The sequence below is a fragment of the Stegodyphus dumicola genome, chromosome 6 (genome assembly GCF_044657685.1).
Source record: "Stegodyphus dumicola isolate Sdum_Otavi_A_Nest chromosome 6, ASM4465768v1".
Classification (NCBI taxonomy): Eukaryota; Metazoa; Arthropoda; class Arachnida; order Araneae; family Eresidae; genus Stegodyphus; species Stegodyphus dumicola.
The window spans coordinates 98,930,755-98,957,244 of NC_140773.1; the positions used below are offsets into that span (position 1 = coordinate 98,930,755).

The 26,490-nt window shown below is 35.2% G+C and overlaps 1 protein-coding gene across 1 annotated transcript in view; it reads right to left on the bottom strand.

The window, feature by feature from the left end:
- LOC118185653 (QRFP-like peptide receptor) overlaps positions 1-26,490 on the bottom strand; it is a 399,923-nt gene that overhangs the window by 81,006 nt on the left and 292,427 nt on the right. The window contains exon 4 of the mRNA XM_085818696.1: positions 4,752-4,862. Coding sequence (XP_085674822.1) covers positions 4,752-4,862 — 111 coding nt within the window. The remainder of the gene's footprint in view (positions 1-4,751; positions 4,863-26,490) is intronic.

Genomic DNA, 26,490 nt, shown 5'->3' on the forward strand with positions numbered 1-26,490 from the left:
GTTCGTGTGCAACTTAAACTCTGTAATAAATTATTGTTGCTCAATAAAAGACTCTTTTATCACCCCTCCAACATCATCCCTTCTATTAATAAACAAATCATTCTTCTTATGCTATGAATAACATAATTTCTTTACTAAAAGAGTTAGAGTTCAAAAATAAAAAATAAAATATTCTCTCTAAATATGAAGGTTTGGAAAGAAATTCGTGTTTGTGTACGTTACGTTCATGATTGTGAAATTCTACAAAAGCGCAAATGACTTTTTGGATGCAATTATAGCTATCATCCTTTTGGTATATGAATAATATTTTTAATCACGTGTGTGTCCACATTAAGTAGTTCACACATTATTGACCTTAACTGACAGCCAGATTCTTTCGGAGTAACTGGAAACAACACTAAGACCGATCACATCTAGACAACTGAAACAAAAGGTATAAAAGTGAATTTATCCTGGAATTCTATTCCTTTTAAGGTTAACGTGGCTTCATAAAGGTGAAAAAAGTGTTTTCATGGAATGCATTAGGTACCTTAATATGTCTCAGAATGCTTTTCAATGCTACGTAAAGTAATAATACACAATTCTCTAATAAGCGAAGATTAAAGGTTTTAGCTTAGTACGTGCTGCTGATCATCTATACTCATTCGAGCAAAGAATGTGCAATATATCGCAGTTTTTGTACATCTACACACACCTTGCGGCTTTAAATATCTCTGTCTAAACATAAATTATAAGGTTATTTGTTCTACTCTGTCTCCTATCACATGCTGTTTCACAATTAAGCAATTTATTTTTATCCAATCTTCTTTCTCACATTGAGCCCACCTGCTGCTGAGCGGTAAAGTCGCTAAACACAGATAATTCGGTGCAAGGTTCGAATCCTGACAACAGGCTGGCTGCATGGGCGCTTTCGTGGTTTTCCCCATGTGTAATGTGTATACAAGCCAGTTTCTCTTAGAACGTCCTCTACGTTGATATCCCTCTCCTTTAGGCAGATAACCCTCGAGGCTTTGCCGTAATCACATAAACTAACCCCAAAACAAAACATTCTAGCATTGAGCTCACTTGTAATCGAGCAAATCTCCAAAGCTGTCATTTTAGCACAGTTGTAAATATTTGAGTTAAAAATTTTGAATGATTCTTGCTATTGTCTAAATTGCATTTATATAATATTTAAAGACCTTTTTATTCGTTCCTCAGGAAACTAAAACATACAAAGTAGAACATTTTAAAAATAAATAATAACAAGTTTAAACCATTTAACAATTACGCGTTGTTTCACGCAGCTGAAAAATTAACTCTACTGAATATGCTAAACGTTAAACATCAGGCTAGTTAAAAATAACTTCACTTTTCTTCTGTTTTCACACTGGATGCTCAAGTCTCGCCACCGTTGATTAATTAGACGTCATAAGTGACATGGAGGGTAAAATAGCATTATTCTGTTTCAAAACGTTTTGGTTCTACGTATGGGTAAATCTGGAAAATCCCAAGTTTTCAGTTTAATTTTTACACTCGAAAAATTATGATTTATTATGCAAACTTCTTGAAAAATGTAGCTCCAAGAATAAATAGCATCTTCTGGTCATTTCTTGCAAGCAGAAAATTAGCATACATATTGCTCAAGAATTAAATTGCACATGCTTTCTTGTCACGAATAAAAACAAATTTTATGGTACAATGAATACGAACAGCAAAGGAGAAATTTATTTGTTCAGGAAATCACGGATCAAAATATCGACAGCTCTAATTTGTTATTTCCCAAGTGGAATTTCTTTTTTCTCCGCTCCTTCGCTTTCTTTTAATGGCTTGCCGTTTATTAACAGTCGTTATTTTTTATTTTCGGCTTATATAGGCATTAGTTTAACGCACAACAGCATTAGATGAAATTTAGTACAAGAAATAACAATTGTTTGAATGTTAGGCATTAGTTTAACGCATAACAGCATTAGACGAAATTTAGTACAAGAAATAACAATTGTTTGAATGCAAAACAGTTCTGAAAAATAACTGTCTAAAGGAAAATATACATTAAAAATTTTATGTTTTTTTAAAAATATCACGGAGTAGATGTTGAAGAACACTGACTTTACACATGCGTTCATTTTAGAGATAGAAAATGTTAATACCATTCATGCGAAATTTATTTCCTTCTTAGCTTAATTGTCATCATTAAAATAAGACTGAATGGGGTATGAAAAAAAAGTCTGAGATTGAAATTCATTTATTTTAGGGAAAAGTTAAAGTTTACTACATTGTTACAAAATCCTACACCTTATGCGACGAGCTCGTTTTCTGAGTACATTTCTAGAAAAATCTTGTATGTTTAGCATCTTTGTGCATAATTGTTTATATGAATTATACATAACCTATCCTCATGATTTCGTATACCTTAGTCAATAGCCTGATTATGAACGTTTACAACCTCTACGTAGGAAGAGTACACAACAGTTACGATATACTGTGTTGAAAAAAAGGGGGAAAATCCCATTAAAGACATAGGTGAACACCAGCGTAGAACCACATTATACTATTCAAAAACTGTTATTGATAGATAGAAGATAATATTCAAAGAAATTTAGAACGCAAAATAAATATATTTTATTGAACGTCCATGAAATATTCCCAGATTTTTTGTTCATTTATGAACGACGTAAATTTTACCACAAAATGTTTGCATGTAATAATACATAAACAATACTGTTACGAGTATTATGTAACAGTCTACAGACACTTTTAACCAACTGTCTCTAAAAGTTTAGTCTTTTTTTCTAACCTCTATTATTTGCAATCTATGTGCGTAATCAATAAATATATTAGATTTAATTATCAACATAAAATCACACATATTCATCAATACTTATCAGTTAGGCGGATTACTTTTTAACAAAGCTCTATCAGATAAGAAATATGCTTAAAAAATACGAGATGTGATCTCAGAATCTATGAAACATAGATTTAAACATTTATAGGTTGGGTTAGGTTATTTAATTACGACAAAGTCTCGAGGGCTATCTGCCTAAGGGAAGGGATAGCCTTCGTGGAGGACTTTCTAATAGAAACTGGCTCGTATACACGTTACACATGGGGAAAAATACGAAAACACCCATGCAACCAGCCCGCGGGATTCGAACCTCGCACCGAACTACCAGTGTTCAGCGACTTTACCGCTCGGCCGCTGGTGGGCACTTTAAACATTTATAAAAAAATATTTATAAACATTTAAGAATTAGATATTTATAAAGACAATGTCTAATAATCAAGATAATATCTAACAATCTAGAACATTTATAAAATTAAGTTGTTGAGTGTAATGAAGTTGTTGAGTGTAATTTACGAAAATGAACTGCAGGGAAAGTATCAGGGAAAAACCTTAACCAAAGTTCACAGAAAAAAATAGCTTTCATGTATCTTAAAAACAAGTTCAGTTTGAATTCTATTTCGAATATTTGATTTAAAAAAATCTACAACAAAAATTAAGAAAGGAAATGAAAAGATGAGAACGGCGTAGGAGGTGGATCGCCAAAGCCAAGTTCCAAGCGCCTAATGGTTAAGTTCAGAACCCGTGAAACATCTTCCAGCAGTAACGGAAAAGGTAAGCATCAGTACTGACCACTGAATATCAGTGAACGAATATGAATAAAAATATATAATTTATAACGTGGTAGATATTCTAACAGGAATTAAAAGTTATTAAATAATTTTAGCATGAGTCAAAAAATTGATTTTTGAAGTTACTTGAGTTAACTTCCTCAAGCAATTCGGTAGATGTGAGACTGATCTTCAGAAATGAGAATGAACTTGTTTGCATTCCTTTTTTGATTACATTAAAAAGACGAATTATCATCTAATAATTTCTGTAAATAAAATGTTCTCATTATTTTAAAGGAATTATTTTCTATAGAGTTGCCAAACATTTAAATATAGCATATATTAAATTATAATAATCTTTGCTTCATAGGATATGTCTGCAGACTTCAGGCAATATCAGTATTAACTTAAGTCTGGAAATTTATTTCTCTGTCTGAATTGGGCTTTTGTAACTTAGAACAATGACGAAAATTCATTGGATGATTTCCAAAGCAGTTTACATTCTTAACTTTCTTTTGAGAAGTTACTAGTAATTGTCGTGTGATTTGAAGCCCAATTTAAACACCTCGGCTCGAATAGATGATAACTAAATATATAGTACTTTCAGTGTGTACAACAAGGATTGAATTTTTAAAAAAATATTTAATTTAAAAATTGGCTATTCGTAATCAGAATAACATCAGAAAGGGTGTTAAATGGCTTCTACAATTAGCGAATATTCTAGATAAATTACTTTGTAATATGTAATGACGTGTAATGAGCTTTCTACATGCACAATATGCCGTTTAGAGTGCTGCTCTGACTGTAATCGTTAACTGAAAATGTTACAGCTCTCTCTCTGGAAGAGAATATGAAACGGATACTTATTGCTTTTTCCCAAATCCTTTTCACTGAGATTCACTTTTATGTAAACCTCAGAATTTGGTCATCATATACATGCACTTCCATTAAAAAAAATGCATAAATTTATGTAATAAGAATAATAAATTTAGCACAAATAATTTTAAAACTATTTTTACTTGTACTTTTATTATTTTAAGCAATCTTTCCGCCACTTTAAATGAATTAGATTTGAAATTCTGACAAAACTTAAACAACAGTTTTCAACAAATTAAAAAACAAAAATGTCTTACAACTTTAGAGATAATAATTTGCCCTACCTCTCCATATTGACTTGCAGAGTGTCCAAACTGTGAATACAGAACTGTCACTTGCATGGGTGACCAACATATGACAAAGCCACATAGCACTACACAAACCATTTTTATCACCTGAAAGAATAAGAAAAAAACATAAATGGCGCTAGGAATATTTTTGTAACAACTATTTTACAGTACTACGTATCTGTGCCAGCAATGAATAAATTCAATTTAATAACATATAAAATACGAAAACATCAACTCGTAACAACATCATGAGCTGAAATTGTATGGAATAAATTAGATCGCCTAAATATGCATTCTATAGAAGACAACACAAAATGTAATTTGTTCTGGTTCGTACTTAAATTCCGATACTGCAGTACAAAATATTCAGAGGATCTTTGAAAACAGGAGCCGTTCCAACTTTCAGGCTATGAAGCGTTTAGTTTTATAAACAAAAAATTAGATTCTTAAATCCTGAATTATATTTTACAAATATTGCGTTACGTCACCCTACAGCGACAACTCGCTGTCAAAACTTTGCACATTCGCAAGAGATGTAAATAAATAAGAAAGAAGTAAGATAAGTAATGAATTTTAAATACTTTTACTTTTAACATAGTTAAATGGAAATTTCTAAAAAATAATTTGCAAATGATTTCTAAAGCGAAAAATCTTTTGGTTGAATTGACTGTGCACTGTGTGCACTGTAGCTGTGCGCATCGTTCACAGAGCGAGTTTATTTATGCACTGTTCTTCCTTTCGTCAGGCTTCAGTCTATCAGAATGATCTCTATTAGAATGAATAGGAATACTATTAGACTATACTATGCCATAAATATTTGAAATAAATGGGAATGGATCACATAGACCTGAGGCATTTGTTTCAATTGTAAATTAAATTTAATTGTATATTTGTAGAGTTATTATGTTTATAGATGAAAGAAATGTGAAAAATATGTAATGCCTTTACTGAACTTCCTTTTGAAAGCGTGCTTAGAAGAAGACTTTTTACGTGCGAAATTGTCGGAAAGTCTTTCGTTGTAGGAGATGCGGCAGCTTTGTAAAAAAAAGCTTGACTTAGAGTATGTCGCCAATTATTGTTTAAATAGTCCTTGGATTTTAAGGCAAACAAAAGCTGAGAAAAACGTATTGTTTCCTTGAGATTAGTTTTGTCAGTGTGTGAAATTATTCGGAGAATTCCCAAGGCGAACGAGGTGAGAAAATATCCTACTTGCATATTCTTGGGGCGATTCTTGGAAAAATTCGTGCGGCCCCTAATTTTAATTGCAACGTGGTTAAAATTGGCCCCAAAATATTGTTGCAGATGGTGCATGACCAATTAAGATACAGTGCGGAGTGATTGCGTCAGAAGATGGCTTTAATGAATGATTAAGTCTGGAGTTAAATAAGATAGTTTTGTAGAAAAAAAGAGTTGGATGAGGAGTATTGCGAAAATTAAGAAGAAGGAAGAAAAGAGAGAGAGAATGAGTATGATAATTAATAAGAGGGTGTTACTTTTATTTATTTATTTATTGAGAGGGAGAATTTTATCTCCCAATTTCTCAATTTTATTGAAGATCTCCTCATCTCCCAATTTTATTGAAGATGAGCTACAAAGACAGAGCAATAAAGGTTTCTACACTACAGTGATGAAGTGGCCCAGTTTTACAGACATTTAAGAAATGGCTGAGCGATAAATATTTCTGTCTTATATGGAAGTAGTATTCCAGGTGTACAGGCACCTAAAAAAGGGGTGAGGGATAAAGGTTTGGCTCCGAATGAAGATGAACGATACTGCGGCGCTGCGTTCCATTACTCCGAAATATTATAAAGGTACTTATTCTGGACTGATTATTAGCTAGCGACTTAGAATACCGCCTTCTGGCTCCGAATGAGGATGTGCGATAATCCCGCTGCTGTGTTCATGTTTCCGAATAATATTAAGAGTAATTTCCGAACTGATGGAATATCGGCTTCAGGTTCCGACTGCTGATGTGCGAAGTATTATAACGAGATTGTTCCGGAATAATAGAATATCGACTTTTGGCTTAGATCCATGATGTGCGGTTACCCGGGAGTTGTTTTCCTGTTTTCGACGGATAAAGAGACCGTTCTGAACTGATGTTTAGCTTGACGGAGAGGACGTCTTCCCTCTATGAACAATAACGATTAGTATTAAAAACTGTAAGTAACTGTGTTAGGAAGATTTATTTTAAGAACAATAACGATCAGTATTAAGAACGGTAGGTAACTGTGTTAATAAGGTTTATTTTAATTCATCTGCAGCCAGGCCTACTCTTTGTTATCATTCACCATCGCGTAAATTGCTTGTTTTAAATTTCTCATTCCCGTAATCTGCTCATGTAAATATCTTTCACTTTCTCCTAGTTGCAGAGTTGATTATGTAAATCTTAAATTTTGAATGCCAGTATGTTAATATTTATTCAAGAGTTTAGTTCTAAGAATATGATAAAGTCATTATTTGTGAGTTTATCATTAATTTGTTGGTATCGGTAATCGTTAATGTTAGTAATGCTAGGTGATAGCTTGTGGTAATACATTCAAAATATCAAAGGGAATTTTACTGCATAAGTTAACAAGGTAAATATTTAAAATTGATCCAGCAAATTTACAAAATATTTAATGTAGAAAAAATATAATTACTGTTCAACTTTTATTTTCTTTTTATTTAATTTTGTACACTTGCAGATTGTGCCTGAATTAACGGTAACTGTATATCAACTAAAACAATATAAGCTTGAATAAAAAGAATTAGAATTTGTCTCGCAAGTGTGTTTTGCCCAATTCCTAATTAGAGGCATCAAGAGTAAAGAAACGACGTTTAATTATTTGGTTTCCCAAAGTAGAATCTAGATTTATGGAGAACACCTGGGATATCGTAAAAGACTCTACGAGCAACAAATACTCGTTTGCTGAGGAAAGATTACTCAACGCTTTTAAAGAAAGTGAAAATAACCGCATTAAACGTCTGCTCACCGAGTTGGAACCTGGCGACATGAAACCCAGGCAGTTTCTTCTCAGAATGAAATATCTGGGAGTAGATATGCCGGAGACTATGTTACAATCTCTCTGGCTGGAAAAGGTGCCAGACGTTGTGAAACACATCCTAGTAGTTAGCGATGAGACTTTGGACAAATTTACCGCAACAGAGGATAAAATTGTGGAGCTAAACTTACACCAGTAACTGTCTGCTGGAATACAATGAAGGGAGAGCTAAAGCAGAAAATAACTTCATTATAGCTCTAAATTGACAGTATGACTGCCTAGGGCTCCTTATTATGGGCTTGCAACTTCAGTAGAAACTGCAATATACCTTCAAGGTCAAGAAAGAAATTTGATGAAGAGACTAAAAATTTCAAATTTGGCGACAAGTGTTATCCTGAAAAATGCAAGCAACCCTGTGAGTGGAAAGAGTCGGGAAACGTAAGTCAGATGTGGACTATGCAGACAGTTCTGCTGCAAGGAATTATAATTATCACAAATATATGTCACCCATAAAAAATCAAGAGTACGGTTTTTAATGGGGCAGCGGAGCAACACGCGCGCTCATATGAGTTACAAGAACGCACGCACTGAACCCAATAGAACCGTTTCGTGTTTTTTGAAGAAAAAATTGTCAGTCTTCAGAAAACGTGTTACATCTAAGCCAATAATAAATTTTATGATCAAACTTAAAAAATATGCTGATTAAAAGTTTTAATTTCTCCAAATACTTTTATGAAAGAAAATTTCTCAAAGGAATAGAAAATCGTATTATATATTAGCATAGGAAAATAGTAGTGTACCTTTATTCTGTATCGAATATTTATTTTCTTTATTAGCACTACAGACACAGAGAAAAAATGCAATAAGTGTTAGTAGCATATTGAATAAAGTGTTGTCGTGTGTTCCAAATACAAATATTTTTCACATTCGGTGCAGCGCGTTTTCGTGTTTCTTTGCTTTTCTTTGGAAAAACATTGCGTCTTTTTCTCTTTTCTTTCTCTTTTGCTTTTCTTCTCTCTCTCTTTTTTTTTTTTTTTTTTTTTTTGTTTTTTGTTTTGCATAATTTTTTTACCGATAAAACAGTTTATATCATTCACACTCTCGTTTTCAGAATCTATATCAGTTTCTGAATTAGTATCATGTGAATTAAAATTTCATGATCACTCTCATCCTTATTTTCTTCAATACATTCTTTGCAAGTTGAAACACCTGATAACTTTGCAACATTTCTTCCTTGAAAGATAAGTTACGCGACATGTTTGCCACTTTCTTTACCATCATAAATCACGTACATAATAGGAATACAGATAGGCGCGCTGAGTCTAAAAGACCCGATTCGATCAAAATCAAGACTTTGAATCAAACTCTCAGCAAAGAAATTTCGGAAACATAAAGAGATCGACCTCAGACACGTTTAAACTGGACCTCAACAACTTGCGTAAAATAGGCGTGCTTTGAGAAAGGTTTTATTCGCACGCTTGCGGGTTAAATAGTGGTGTCATTGGGTCTCATTTTCGTAATCATTTTCACCTACTCATTGATATTCATAATAGAAAACTGATTGATGGTTTTACACAGTTATCCGTAAAGCTTGCAGTTAGAGGTATCTTATCAAATGAACATATTTTCAGGGTATTAATTCTGAATAATAACCTTAAATCAAAGTTTTAAGAACCACATATTTAAGCCATACCCAGATTTAAGTTAGCCATATGTTTCTAATACCTCACGTAAACGTGATGTGAAACATTACATAACAGCCAAAGTGGTACCTGGACATTCATAGCACGTCCAATCGATTCTGATAAACTTGCTTTACACAAGCAGGAATTTTAGTTCATGTTAGAGAAGGCTATCATTAGGCCATCGAAATCTCAATGGGCTAGTCCCCTACATTTAATCGGTAAAAAGTATGGAAGATTTAGAATTTGTGGTGATTATAGACGGTTAAATAAGCAAACCATGTCTGACCGTTACCCGATTTTCAGAATCGAGGACTTTTATCTTGGAAAAGTTACACTCTCAGAGAAATCGCTGAAGGCGCAAACCAAATAAATATTAATACCGTAATTACCTCTTTAAGGTGTTATTTCTTAATGTGAATTAAAGGATTATAAAATGTAAAATCAAATGAATTACTTACTTAGATTATGTTGTAGATGCAATAATTTATAGATACATACAAAATGTGTAAATAGAAAAGTGTGATCTATGAAAAGAAATATGAGATCAAAGTAAACTGACCTCAAAGGATGATAATTCAAAAATCACAAAATCAATTAATTTTTATTTTTCTTTTAATATCACAGAATAAGCATTAAAGATAAGATAAGAAAATATAAGCCAGACAGACGAACGTAGATCTTAAACAAAATCCCGCCCGGAGCATGTAACATGTGTAACGCAAATTACTGAAATAACACTGAACTCAAAGTTAAAGTCAATCTTTTTCCATCTGAACAAATCAAAGTTCTCTGGTGAAAATGAAACGATCACAGTTTAACGGCAGTAAATAAGCTAACTTGGTGAACAACGTTTTTTTTCTTTTTATATCGGGAAAAGAGTAGACACGTGCGCACGAACACTTCGCAAAAAGATAAAGTGATTGAACAAAAATAATTAAGCGCAGCCATATTCTACGAATCTGGAGAAATCTTTCTTTTACGTTGAACCTCCATTTCAAAATCTTACAAATAGGAATTCCATGGGGTTAATAGACAGCATTCAAGGCAGAAGCAAATGAGAAAAAAACGGCACTTCGAATCGGCAAGAGAGGAACAGCCAGAAGACGTCCTACACCTCCGAACCCCAGCAGCAGAAGACCGAGAAACCGGTTGTTGCATTCGTTTTCCCCTTGTCATTCTGCGGTTGCGGTTAACACACCTGAGGCTGAGGCTTGAATAATGTGGAGGCTTGCCTGCATATAGGTTTATTTGAATTCAATGAGATGCGTTTCGGGCTCAGAAATGCGGCAGCTACCTTTCAGCTTTTCATCAATGAAGTTTTCTTTGGTTTGGATTATTTGAGAGACTGAGCAAATATGATCTTCTTATTAATGTATCGAAATCCATTCTGGGAGTAGACCAAATTGAGTTTTTTGATTATCCGATTACTGCTAAATGATCATGTACCCTGCCTAGCTATGTTAAAGTCATCTTAAAATTCTCACTGCCTGTAACCATGCAAGACTTGAGTACCTTCTAGGGTATGATAAAATTTTATTGCAGGTATTTGAGAAACGTTGCTCAAGCATAGGCACTACTTCATTAATTTTTAAAGGGTTAAAAAATGAAAGATAAAAGAAAAGTTTCATAGACTGAGGAGGCAATAAGCAATTTGAGAAATGTAAATATGATTTAGCCAATGCTGCCCTTTAATTTTTTTCCACACTGGGACTCCCATTACCTTTGTGCACTGATGTATCAGATTTGGCTATAGTTTCGGTATACAACAACTTGAAGTAGAGACTGGAGGTCAATTGCTTTCTATTCCAAGAAACTGAATTATGCTCAGAAATCGTACAGCACCTACGATAGTGAAATCTTTGGTATGTACGTTTCAGTGAAACATTTCAAGTATATGCTAAAAGAAAGAGAATTCGTGATTATAACGGAATCACAAACCATTTAAATTCGCCTTTAATCAAAGGAAATGAGAAGGCATCACGGAAATAGTTGCGCCAACATTTCGCAATTCACCATAGATATCCGGCATGTAAGTGGACAAGACAATGTGGTTGCGGACACTCTATCCCGGATCTCTGTTATTAATACGAATAAATTGACTTAGAACAAAGTACAGATCCAGAACTGAATGATATAAAGTAAAGTGACACAACATTTAAATTCAGCCAGTCAGTACTTACATCTTCAACAATTTCATAGTGTGATACTTCAAAAAGGATTAGTACTTAGATTCTACCTAGTTTTAGGAAAAACATTTTTGAGCAAATTCCTGGTTTCCAATGCTCTGGCATTAAGTCTACCATAAAAAGATGCCTGCTAGTTTTGAGTCTCCTGGAATGAAAAAAAAAAAAAAAAGATAAAGATTGGGCCCAAGCATGTATCAGATTCCAAAAATGCAAGTTACTAGGTATACCAAATCATTGCTTTCGGAATATCAACAACCAGATAGCCGTTTCAGTGTGGTGCATATCGACGTCATTGGCCCATTACCCCCTTCAAATGGGCACGCATATTGTTTAACCTACACAGACCGAATCCTGGGTGAATGAAGGTTATCCCATTACCATAAATGACTACAGAACTGATAAGCAAAGCCTTTTATGAGCACTGGATATGCGGATTTGGCGTCTTGTGCAATATTATTACGGATCAAGGAACATAGTTTGAATCACAGTAGTTCAAGAATTGGCTATAATATGTGGTTTGGTTTGGTTTATTGAGAATACGGCAAAGCACATTAGGGCTATCTGCCTGAGGGATGCCTTCGTGGAGGACTTTCTAAGGGAACTGACTCGTATACATGTTACACATGGGGGAAATCACGAAAACGCCCATGCAGCCAGCCCGTTCGCGGGATTCGAACCTCGGACCGAACAACCAGTGTTCAGCGATTTTACCGCTTGGCCGCTGGTGGGCCTGTTATATGCGGAGTTAAAGCCCTGTCCAAATGCAATGGGAAAATTAAGAGGTTTCATAGAACGTTGAATGCTGCTATAAAAGCGCATAATAATTCTCAGTGGAGTGGAACACTATCAACAATTCTGTTGGGTCTCAGATTTGCCGTACAATGTGACAACAAATCCCCCGATTCCCAAATGGTATATGGAACAAACATTAAACTACCTGGTGAATCTTTTCATCCACCCAATAACAGAGCTGAACCTGATACGTTTGTGTGAACCCTGATACGAGTTGCTAATGGATAATTTAAAACCGATCAAAACAAACACTATTTCTGTTGACAAGCGGAAGCCCGTATATATGCTAAATATTTATATTAATAGTTGGAACAAAGTGATTGTGAACAACGAAACCAGTAAATATTCAGTCGAAAATCCCAAGCTATGGATAACAGCAATATCGGACAGCCGTTACCGCAAAAATCTTACAGTGTTGGTAGACAGGTAAAATTGACCGTCCAGTTTCGGAATTGAATTTGATTATACGACTGTTTATCCGTTCACCACCACGAATACGTAGTGTCTTTACTTAGTTACTCGTGAGGGAGTAATGTTAGAAATGGTAATAGTTAAACATAGTACTGCTAGATGAAGACTTTGTGATAATGCCTTTAAAATATCAGTTAGATTTTTTACTGCATAAGTTCACGGAGTAAATATTTGAAAATAATCTAGTACATTTATAAAATACACTGGCTTCCAAAAATTAAGGAAAAATCCCAAAAATAGTATTATAATTCCGTATAAAATTTGTTATCAAATAAGAGTTGCCGAGTAAAACTACAATATGAAAATTGGTGGCGCTGCAATCGGAATACGTTATCTGCGAGGAGGATAAAACTGCATGTTTGAGAGAAAGACTGCAAATTTCGCTGTAATAAGTAGATAAGAAATCTGTAAACGAAGTAGATAAGAAATCTGAAACGAAATTCGTAATATTGACCTCCAGGCATCATTTGCCCAAATTGCGATGGAGAGCTATTGGAACACTGGTAAGCAAAGAAATAGAAGAAATTCAGACAAAATAAAGTCAGACAGAAGTAGCCAGATGGCTAAATGTGAGTCCTTCTGTGGTTCATACACTTCCAAGAACAGATTCGGCATCCAAGAGGTTCAACCAAGGATGGTTCCAGCCAAGTTCAGTCAGCTACGAAGAGAGCCGATGTTTATTGTTATGCGCTCAAAGGAATAGATCTAACTGCATCTCCGAATCAACTCAGGTCTGTCCTTGCTGCAGCCACCACTAGATTGATGTCAATATCAATTGTGCATAGAAAGCTTCACGAAGGGGGTCTGTATCCGAGGCGACCAGTTACTTGCGTGCTGCTCACGTCGCGTCACAGAAGGGAGCGTTTGAGGTGCACACGTCAGCATGTCCCACCGGACAGCTGAGCAATGGAGGGCTGTTTTCGTTACGGATAAGTCCAAGTTTAGCCTCTAAAGCCATAGCAGGCGTTACTTGATTTGTAGAGAACCTGGAATGGCTATCATCCATCAAACATTTGTGATAAAGATGAATACGAAAGAGGCAGCGTCTGTGTTTGGAGTGTTTTCTGTTTGGGTGGGTACACAAACCTCCATGTATTTCCACGTGGAACCGTGAATGTTCAGGCCTATAGAGACGACATCCTTGATGCTTATGTCCGCACTTATGCTGGGATAATAGGTGATGAGTTCCTGCTACAGCATGACGACGCTAGACATCACAAGACTCGTATTGTAGATGATTATCTTTAGCAGCAAACAATTCAGCGCATAAAGTGGCCAGCTCGATCACCGGACCTGAATCCTATCGAGCATGTTTCGGATGCTTTAGGAGGACATATAGCTGCTCTCAGTCTTCTTCCTCAGACCCTTGCCACGCTTACAACTGCTCTGCAAGAGCAATGGCTCTCACGTCCTGCGGAACTGACAGACCGCATAATTGACAGCATCAAATATCGCTGTATGTGCTGTATTTCTTCTAGGGAGGGATTAAACTCCATATTAAAGGTAATTTTCCTATACTAAACTGACACATCCGATTTGTTCATTTTATGCGCATGCTAATTTCTATAACACTATAATTGTGTGTATCTTTTCGCGTTATTTTATACCTTACTATGTGTTGCATACTGTCGTTCAGTTTTATTAAATTATACACATAACGTTTTGAGTAATTCTCATTTTTGTGATTTTTCCTTAATGAATGATAACCAGTGTATTTAAGGTATAAAAATATAATTTCGGTTAAATTTTTATGTTCTTCTAATTTAATGTTATAACCCTTCAGATTGTCACTGAATTATCGGTAACTGTATATTAATTAAAATATACATACGTATAGATATTATTAATACAAGGGCACAGCCCCGATCCTCCTAGCCGACACAAGCCGGCCGTATGATCCAAAAAATAAAAGAAACATAATTTGTCTCGCAAGTGTGTTTTTGTAGTATCCTCTTTTAAAAGGTATTTGAGTCTACACGCAACCTAAACTCATAAAATAATTAAGGAAAAAAAAAGAGGAGATATGTAGAAAATTTAACATGTTAAAATGTAAATTGGACTTATTTGTGCAAATGAATAATTTTGTGGCTATTATATGTGTTATCTGTCCATAGCAGTACTGTTCAGGAATTTAAAATTGTATTATATAAACGAATCATGGGGCTAAGCATTTGCGAAGTGCTTAACGGTCAATTTGTTCATTTTGGGGAAAAAATTAAACTAATGTATTTTATCAATTTTTGGTACTTAATTATTGAATGATCTTTGTATAACCTTTAGAACACAACATGTGTTCGCAATATATGCAATAATACAATAATTGCAGTATGTCATCTATAAAAAAGGTGAGTTTCTTTAAATTTGTTTTCTCAATCATTTTGATCTGCAAACAGAAAGTAAACAGTGTACAGTATGATGAAATTTACTTACATAAATTACATCTGAAATGTATATGTTCGTGTCAAATTAATTCTGAATTGCAGTAATACGTTATATTCGTAGAACTGTGAAAAATTAGTAAAAGTTTGTACATTATGTGGAACAATAATGTAGTATAGGTAATTGGTTGCCCATTGATGATCAACTGTAAGCTATTCAAGGAAGCCAAAGTTCTTTTCCAAGTACAATGATAGTGATAAATTACATTTAGTTCATTACATAATCCTGTAACTCTCTTTGATTAGTGCATCAGAACTGTGAGCGATTGCCTTGTTGAGAACAGTTAGAATATACTTACGATAAAAGGTATGAAAGAGATATCTATTCCAAAGACTAGGTATTGATGAAATAATCCATTACTTAGCCTTTCATCGCAAGAAATCGATAGCAGACAAATGTTGTTTTCACATACTTCAAAAGAAAGTTTTCTTGAAGAACATGTGGTGTTCGTTCATTGATTTTTGAAGAGAAGTTTTGATACTGATATTTTTCAAACTTTAAAACTATTTAGAAAAATAAGTGAGGAAATATTTATTAGAAATTAAATTTATACCTTTTAGCGGTTCCATGTTTTTTCAAGGATAATTACTCAGGAAAATAAGTTGCACAAATTATAAAAAATTAGTCTCAGTCTGTGCCCAATACCGATAAAACACAACTGCAAATATAATCGAGCGGTATTTTCGTGTGTAATCTAAAAAATGAGTGTTCCACATAGAAATGGTATCGAAATGGTATATTTTCCACGGAAAAAGTCCAGAAATGCTTGTCTTATATTAATTAATTTAATAATTGGATATTGGCATAAGAAACAGTAAAAAGTAAGTTTTGAAAAGCTTCGCACATTTAATATGCATACAACACAATATGCATACAACACAATTTGAAGTGAAGCATCATTAAAAGGTTTAGAAGATAGAATTTATGCAAATGTCCGTAAACTATTCCTTTAATATTTTGGCTAATTAGAGTCGTGCGAATATGAAAATGGTCCAAATGGCTTCCACGAATTTTTGGAATCCGGGTGTACCTCGGATTCCAAAAATTGAAAATCAACTCCCTGTCGTTCCGGAGGAGATGATGTCACAAACAAACAGACAGAAGCTCCCAGATTTTAATAGTATAGATTGCATATGAGTCAAACTATTTCCAAAATTTAAAAGCAAGAGAGATTATATAATTATTAGAAAGCCCGGTGGTCATACAAAATGACCGCTGTTCTAGACATTATAAATTGTAATTAAAATGATTTGTGCAAAGGTGTCTGCTAATTCAAACTGAATTACCCAGGGCAGGCGGCAAGGACACCCGTTTGATTACTGCCCCACGGGGTTTCCCCCCTTCTACTTGTTTAACTGCTTAAAGTAGAGTGCAATGAAGGAAACCTCTGGTGGTACATTTCTTAAGAGCCACCGCTAGCTCAATAAGTAAAGATGATCTAAATAATAAAATGTTAATTCACATGTCAAAGATCTCTTTATACACAATTTGCAAACAAATGTTCACCTTTCCCCTGACACGCTCAATTTGCGTTCAGTTGTAAACCATTTGAAAAACAGATGATTGCTAATGCAAACACAAATGTTCACGTTCCCTCTGACACGCTCAACTTTCGTTCAGCTGAAAATTCAGTTTAAAATACAATATCGGTATAAAATCGGGAAAACGTTTAAGCTCTTTACGCGAAAGGATATTGTTGCGTGCGTACGGGTTCGTTTGAATTGAATGCACAAGTCCGATGAAAAATGGACAAAATTTATTATTATCGCAACAAAAATGCTTAAATCTCCTCAGATATTCATGCAGTATTACAATATCTCACAGTAGTTATCTTTTAACTACTCAAACGTTCAAGAGAACGTAATTCAAAACAGCTATAGAAAGCTAATCCGCGAATTCGCTACAGTCACCAAGAGCAGTTTTCTAAACAAACTCTTAAAACAACAACGTATCAGGTTCAATGTTCCGTCTTACTTTCTTCGGGAACATGCAAGGACCTGACTCGGAACAGAGAGCTTACTAAAGCTATGTTCAATAACTGTGGGAAGTAGACAGGATACACAAGAAGGGTATACAAAACCCTTTATTTTTCTCTATTTACAATAACTTCCGTACTTCGGAATACAAAGACCCACTATTTGAGGTCTAAACGTAAGAATATAAAAATATAACTAAACTCTAACTTAACTTTGAAATAATAAACGTGGAAGATTGGCATTATATTAACAGGAAGCCGTATGTAGTACAGAGAACTGTTAACACTACAATACGTTTAAAATATTATCACGAGGATTAAACCTCTGGCCTGGAACGCAACCAGCAACTGAGTAAAACTTCTGTAAAGAATGCTCCTGAACTCTACTAGAAAGACCTATGATGCTCTTGACTAGAGAGAACGTCGTTAGCAAACTCCTCACACTACGAGTACTATAATTCATTTTAACACCTTATTTAAAGAACTGAATGGCAACGACTTAACTGAGAATTACGCATGCGTAAAGAGATGAGACTTCTGTTGAGAGGCCTGTGAGAGAGAGTTTTGGGAAGCTCCGCCAGCGAGCTGAGGTGTGGAGACTTTGTTTGTCGAGTGATGACGAGTACCATCTTCGTTAACGTCTTTGATCGTGTCACCAGCTCGGATATTTACTAAAGTTTTCTAAATGTATTAATGTTGTATCTGTGATATGTTGTGTTATTAAAAAGTGATGCATCACCACTATCAGTGTTGATTCTGTTCCCACTGAAGCATCCACGACGTCACACTTCTAAGGTAATCGGCCTGCTTCGACTAACTCCTTCCTCTCCCTCGCTTGGCAAAAAGCCACAACTTAAGTACTTGGCGTTCGCCAGACAAACTTTGCATAAATACGTTAACGCTTATAATTCTGGCCGGAAGTAGAAAATAAGAAGTGATAGTAAAGATTTAAAATAAAATAAACGTTAGTAAAACTTAAGATCCTTACAAACGAACTAACTAGAATCACACGAACTGAGAGGTTTCCCTCCTTTTATAAGATTTTAAATCGCACGCGAGAAATTTCTGCAATTTTCTCGAAAGCAAAGAGAGATATTTATTTATTAAATGCTAAATGCACGTGCTCTTGTATTTTTAATTTTCCGGCTTAGCTTTCTTTTAATATTCGTCACGCGCTGCAATGCATGGGGAATAAAACAATTTACTTTATAATTCAACTAACATTAGCTATTTAAATACGTAACACTGCCTCCTTCCCAAGGACTGCACGTCCCGGGCAGTACAATCCCTGGACAGGAAGCCAAACTTACAACTAAGGCATAAATACAATAATAAGCATTACATTACAATAACAAACAACATGAACAATAAATGCAATAACTAAAACATATCAAATGCTATTAACTACTAAATAGAAATCAAATATTAAATACAAATCAAATACTAAATACACATTTAGAAACAAAAAGGACCATAATCTTACACTATTTACAATTATTGACATTGCGTACTATGGCCATAGCAATGAGCTAACCTGTCGTAATGAACGACTTTAGGTTTAGAGTTCGAAAACTTACGGATCCGAACCACGACGTCATTTAGCCTGTTTAAAACTGTGTAGGGACCATCCCAAGATAACTGTAATTTTGGACAGAGTCCTTTCCGTTAGGTTGGATTCCACAACCACACCTTGTCTCCTTCGTGGAATTGATGTTCAGTAGCTCTTGTGTCGTATCGGGTCTTCTCCGTCGTCAAGTTGAGTCGCTCTCGTGCAAAGTTGTGCATCACTTCAAACCGGGACTGGAGACCTTAAATATATTCTTCAGGCGATGAAGGAGCATCCGAAGGGCGACCAAACAAGAGATCACAAGGCAGACGAAGGTCACGACCGAAGAGCATCTGTGTTGGTGAATACCCGGTAGTCTCGTGGACAGCACTGCGGTAAGCCAGTAAAAACAGTGGTAATTTCTTGTCCCAATTCTGTTGGTTTCTGGAAACCGCTAATGAGAGGTTATTAAGGATGGTTCTATTGAATCTCTCTACCATGCCGTCCGACTGGGGATGTAATGGCGTCGTTTGGATTTTGTCAATGCCGAGTAGTTTGCATAGTTCTTTGATTACTGCTGAGGTAAAATTCCTTCCCTGATCGGAATGTAATTGAAGAGGCACTCCGAACCTGAAAATCCAGTGCTGTACCATAACCTCAGCTATTGTGACAGCCTCTTGATCAGGAATAGGGTACGCTTCAGGCCACTAGGTGAAGTAATCAATGACAACGAGTATGTATTTGTTGCCATCAGCAGTTCGTGGCAGAGGTCCCAAGATGTCAAAGGCGATACGTTCAAAAGGCGCCCCTACGTTAAAACGTTGCAGCTTGCCTCGGCTGCGTCTCTTCGGTCCTTTCCGACCTGCACAGGCATCACAAGATCGGCACCACTTTTGCAGGTCATCCTTCGCATTATTCCAGTAAAAGCGCTCACGAATTCCCTGCAAGGTCTTCATTATTCAAAAGTGACCTCCTGTAGGGCTGTTATGTAGTTCTTTAAGGACATCAGGAATCCGGGAACTTGGAAGTATTAGTTGCCATCGGAACGTCTTCCCATCATCCGATTGAAATTTCCGGTATAAGACGCCGTTTCGAATGTGAAGTGAACCCCACAGTGCCCAGTATTGTTTTGTTGTAGGGCTACAGATAGAAATGTCCTGCCAGGTAGGTTTTCTGTTTGATGACTCCATTAAATCAATTATGGGTTTAATGTCGCGGTCTTCCAGCTGGTCTTTACTGACTTCATCATCACTCCACGGGTCTCGATCAGCCGATGTTGATGTTGTAATTTATCTTGCGACCGGAGCCAGCAACTTGTATTTCGCTTCGACCCTGGAACAATATCGGCAGCTTTCTGGGCAAGGTCGTCTAGAGAGGGGGTCGGCGTTCCCATGTGATGATCCCTTACGATGACTCATAGTGATGTCATTTTCTTGTCTCTGTATCCACCTGGCTATTTGACCCTCAGGATTCTTGAAATTTAAAAGCCAGGCCAATGAGGCATGGTGCGTGCGGAGGAGAAATTTCTGCCGTATAGATAATGATGGAAATGTTCTACAGCTTTGACTATGGCGAGCATTTCTTTCCTAGTGGCACAGTAATTCCTCTCCGGTTTAGACAGGCACTTGCTCCAGTAAGCTACTACACGTTCTTGACCGTCTATTTCTTTTGACAGAACAGCACGGACACTTTCATTGCTCGCGTCCGTGTCGAGAATAAATGGTCTGTCGAGCTGAGGATACGCAGGATCGGAGCAGATGTTAAAGCATCCTTCAAGTTCTTAAATGCATCATCGCATTTTTTTGTACACAAGAACTTTTGCTTGCTCTCTGTCAGCTTGTTGAGGGGTCTTGCAATGGAAGAAAAGTCCTTTACGAATAGTAGGTGCAAAGCCCTAGGAAGCGTCTCAGCTGATGGACATTTTCGGGCCGTTTCCAGGATTTAACCGCTGATACCTTTTCAGGATCCGTGCACACACCTTCTGCAGAGATGACATGTCCGAGGTAAATCACTTCCTTTCGGAAGGATTTGCATTTAGCGGGACTCAGCTTCAGATTGACTTCTTTCAGTTTCTGAAGCACCTTTCTAAGATTTTCTAGATGTTCTTCAAAACTCTTTCCGACAATGATGATGTCGTCCAGGTATATCAGACAGGCTTCGTAGGAGAGACCTTTCAAAACAGTATCCATGAGGAGTTCGAATGTTGCCGGGGCATTACACAGACCAAACGGCATCACCTTGAATTGCCAAAGCCCTTGTCCCGTAGTAAATGCCGTCTTTTCTCGGTCATCAGGATGTATTTCTACCTGCCAATACCCACTCTTTAAATCAAGTGTTGAGAACCACTTGATTCCAGAAAGAGTGTCTAGAGTGTCGTCAATTCTAGGAAGAGGGTAACTGTCTTTCTTCGTAACCTCATTCAACCGGCGATAGTCAACGCAAAATCTTGTTGAGCCGTCTTCCTTTCTGACAAGGACGATGGGAGATGGCCATGGATTTGCTGAAGGGTCGATGACATCACCTTCTTCCATATCTTTTAGCAGTGTTCGCACCTCTTTCTGTTTAGCAAACGGTAGACGTCTTGGATGTTGCTTGATCGGTCGATGATCGTCGGTATCAATTCTATGTTGTGTCAAATTGGTTCGACTCACGTCAGAAGACGAGTGGGATAAAACAACTTGAAGATCTTTAAAAATTAATATATAATTCCTATAAAGTGTATCAGTAGTTTTGGTGTGAATTATGCTAAAGGACAGACGTTAAACTTCACTACTTCCTAACTGCTCAGGAACAGCTAATTTATGTGAATCTCAGTTCTCGACCATCGCGCAGTTGGAGGAAAAATATGTATAGAGGGATTCCATGTCAAGGCTACTTATAGCTGCAAAAGGGAGTACACTCATGTTTTTCTTTAACCATTTCTGAGCAGGAAATCTTGAAAGAAAACTTACATTGTCGATTTCTGAAACCATTACTGTAAATTTCGATTTTTGACGCAAATATTGACTGCAGAATATTTATAAGACTGCAGAATATATATACTGTGTGCATCATTTGAATGCGTACAATATGGTCGAGCAGTTGGATGTCTCGGGGCAGGGTAATAGTTCCCTCAAGATACCACAGCAATAGGTGTGTCGAAAATTGTTAAAGAATTTGGTTAATGGAGACTGCTGAAAATGAAGGTGCTGTGCGAAAGCATGTTGAATATCGTAGGAAGACCACCAAAAATCAAGAGGACAGTATGTCAATTTAATGGCTAAAATGAACAGAAATGAGACTTTTGGCCAGATAGCCTCAACTTGCTGGCACTTGCGTATTTGCAAGAATCATTTCTCTAGCGATTAAATAACGTAGGTTTATATGTATGGAAGCTTGTTGCATCCATTATGTTACAAGCAGACCATTGTCGGGAAAGGTTACATTAGGTGAGGAGCATATTAATTGTCTTCAACAACAGGAGCACAGAGTTATGTACTTTGATCTCGTTTCAGCACCACAGTGATTCTGAACACGAGCTAGCAAGGGGACAGAAAGGATACTCTTTATAATTACCAAGAATACTCAGGAAATTGTTTACTGCGGCCGAGGAATAATTATGTGGTTAGTATTATACGCAATGTTAGAACTCTGTACATTGTCAGAACTTTTCACATGCTTGGTGACGGTACAGTGACTATAAATTTCATTGGTTTTTACTGCACCGAAATTATTTTTAGTTATCTCTATCCTTTCCGTGGTGCAGTTGGTTCAGACTTTTCATTCATGATTGGCAATACTCATCCTCATAGAAGTATGTGACACACTAAGAAAGGAAAGGTATTAAGCACACGACATGGCTGCATATTCTCAGATCTAAATCCCATACAACATGTCTGAGATATACTGGGTACACGTATATCTCAAAGATAGCATCCTCCTCAAAACGTACAGAAATTCAAAATGAGTATAAAACATGAATGATATATTGTTCTCCAAGCTCTCTTCAACAGTTCAGTAAACAACCAGCGTAACGGGTGCCAACATGCATCATGGTACAAAGAGGATAAGCTTCATACCGACGTACTCATAACTATCTTTATTTCGAGCAGAAGAAATGTTTTTGTAATTGCAGAAAATAGCTGTAATGAGCATCGTTTTCTATTTGAATCCTCTTATTCTGCCACGTATGTGATATATGTACCATTCTGCGTAATAAGCATATTTCAAGGCTTCTATTAAGTACGTGCTAAGTCTTGTTTCTTTAAAAGATGTCTATAATTAGTTATGACAAAATTTGACTGTTTCTTAGCTATTGTTAAGGTGTTAAAATTTCTTTTAAAATCTGAAACAGTACTATTCGCTTTGCTAATCAGGATCTCATGTCTAAACTCTATGTTTTACATTGTGAATTTAGTAGCTCTGAGGTTCTGGAAACCAAGATAAAAATACCATGATTTTTTTAATTTGGTGACCGTTTTGCAATAGCTTTAAAGTAGATAAACATGTGAAAGTGAGTTTGCTTTTCTAGACCTTTGCTTAGTTATCTGAGACAATTCAGGTTTGAACAATAATTCCGTTTACGAATGTTAATCAGCAAATTTTAGACCGTTGGACATGAAATAAATATTTGCCAAAAATACAAAGTGGATCTTCTTCACATATGCCAATAATTATCAGGTTACGTATAGCAATAATGTTTTACAGTAATTCACGTAAGATAATAAAATGCAGGTAAAAACAATACAATATTCGCTATAATTGCAATTCTTATTCAAGTACATCCATGACGAAGCTAATAGCTTAAGGCAGAGAAGCTTTCTGTTTTTGCTTGAAAGTTTAATATTCGCTTGTGTTAAATATGAAGCATAAATTTCTCGAAAGATGCCTGGTTAAATAGGATAGGTTTCTGAAAACACGAAATGAAAATAGTCATGCATATAGTAGAGGCAAAAAAATCGATACATACTTCTGACAAATTCCCTTTTCGAGGAATAGTTTTTTCTTGTTTCTAATTTCGTGAACAAGAATAATTTGTTAGGGTAATGACATTATACAATCCAGTCATTAACCTCGTCACAAACAAAGGACAGTTTTTTAAATCTACTAATGAAAACATATCATTAGTACAAGAACAACAGTAATTCATGCTCACGAATATCTTTCTTAGAATGTTTATGCAACATAATTCTAAAAAAATCTGTTATTTTCAGTTAAAATAAACCGAAATTAAAATAATTCTTAGAAGGACATACGTTGCGTGAAAGTATCGAAATTTGAATGAATTTCATATATTTATTCACATATTAAAAATTCAACATCACTAACCATCTTCATAGAAGATATTTGAATGAATGGATTATATTTATAATCTGAATTAATTATTCATTCCGTTCCAATTAAAAGAAAAGTTAAAGAAATGACAGTAAAAGAAAATTTTTAACTTATCAAAATGAGGACAAAATCTGAATTTAAAGCTTTTTTGGTTTCAGGATTATTTATAGGAACACGATTCAGAAGTAAGCAAAATAATGCGTTCCTAACTCTGAGTTAAAATGTAATTTAATATATATTTTAAACAACCTTTCTCTTATGCTTTTTATTGCAAAATATTTGCATAAATAGAAGTTAATTTCTTTTATTTAGCAAAGTGTTCTTTGAATACATTCATACACTAAAATATCATGGTGTGTTTGTAATCTAAAATAACTAAAATATCATTGTGTGATTGCAAATTTCTCTGCCTTTCATAGCTCAAACTCAAATAATTACGATGTATGACACTTCTGCGGGTTTTCTTATATGCACGTGCATCTACAAAGTCTTAGGGATAACAATTTTAACAAATTCCAGCAAATCTACCAAATAATAATTGACTATAACATATCAACTTTCTTTTCTAAAAATATTCTGCGTACAGTATCTAATCGTTTCCTTTGAATAATCTATTGCCCATCTACTGCAATGAATTCAAAAGCTGACTAAAGAATAGCAATATAGTTTTCGCGCAAACGAGAAAAGTTGCAAAACGGGTATTTTAAATAAAAGCATACGAGGATCAAACATTGACACGACGTTTTTTTCTGGTATGAATGATTTCGTGGTTCAGTCAAGAATGATGATGAATTTTATAGCCTTCCTGGAATATCTGTCCTCTGCATTCTCGAACGATGAATATGATGCAGTAACTATAAAAAGAGAGGAGATCGAATTTCTTAAGGTCATAATTTGATCCAAGTGGCAGACATTAATCCTAAGTTTTCAAATGAATTACTATTGCAGATAAAACTTGACACTTTGCATCTTATCCTGTGATCAAACGGTAATCATTTGCTCGGGTTGAAGAATGTTCCCCATTTCGATTTCAGGTAAAAATCCTGTTTTTAGTCTTTTCTGATTAGGAAAGAAAAATGCATAAGAATTGGTTTCTGAAAGGCAGATGATAAATTACATATATTTTAAGGATGGAAGAAATTTCTGAAGAAAAATTTAGCGTGTAGGACAGAGAAAACACAATCGAATAACTGTTTCTGATGTAAAACATTGCGTCATCACGCAGCAGTTCACTTCTTGTCTCTAACATAGAAAAGTATCACAAATTTTACAACTCTTTTTACCATATTTGATCCTTGCAGATCGCTTTCTATTATGAAGTCTTACTTCAATGAACATTATTTAATAAAGCTGAAGAGATTCATAAAACCGTTACTAGAGACTTTAACAGTACTCCAAAAGATAACTTCTGCGAAAGAATTAAGCAAGTGTGTGAATCTGCGCAGTACTGCATAGTTACAAAGATTTTATATTGAAAACAAAGAAATAAAAAGGTTATTTTGCTCAATTTTAGAATTGATCCAAGGTAGTTCTAAAACTTCGTAGATATGTTGTGTATAAGGAATTGACGAGTCAGTTTTCCTTAGGAAGCTCGCCTTTGTACTTTATCCGTCTTTCTCTTTTTTTTAATCAATTATTTTTTAATCTAAAGATCATTGAGAATTAATGAAAAAGGGTTTCGAATTTCTAGAAAAAAATTAATTTTTAATTCGGAAATTTCGGAAGCTGGGAAAGGCAATTTGGTTGGAAAAACGTATCATGAATAAAACACATTCACAAGAGAATTTAACTTTAAGCTGTGTCACTGAGAGAAAATCCAATTCCTTCTATTGAGAAATTCGATATTAAGAACTAGGAATCTTCAACTTCAGCAGTCAGAAAATTTAGTGTACGGAATCCACAAGATACCTGCACACATTTCCCAGTTTCAGAGCTATTTTGAAAATGATATATCATTTCAATCTCTGAAAATATAGATTAAGCTTGATGTTTGAGATGATCTCATGAGGTCAGTATAGTATATTTATCAACTACTACGTTTTAGTAAATAACATATTCAATACATATACACATTAAATATTTATATTTTCCTAGAGTGGTAAATTCATCTAAAGCATTAAAATTTGTAATCCTTAATCATTTGCATCGAGCTTTCAGAAATAATAATCCGTACCGAAATCATGACAGAAATTAAATAAAAGTTAAATATAACTTTGCTTGCCTTTCAAAATAAACGTTCCTCATTGTATTTATTTTTCGTCTCATAAATAGTCCAATTAACATTCCTTAATGATACATTTTCTAAAGACAAACTACGGAAATGCATTGTTGACACATTTTTG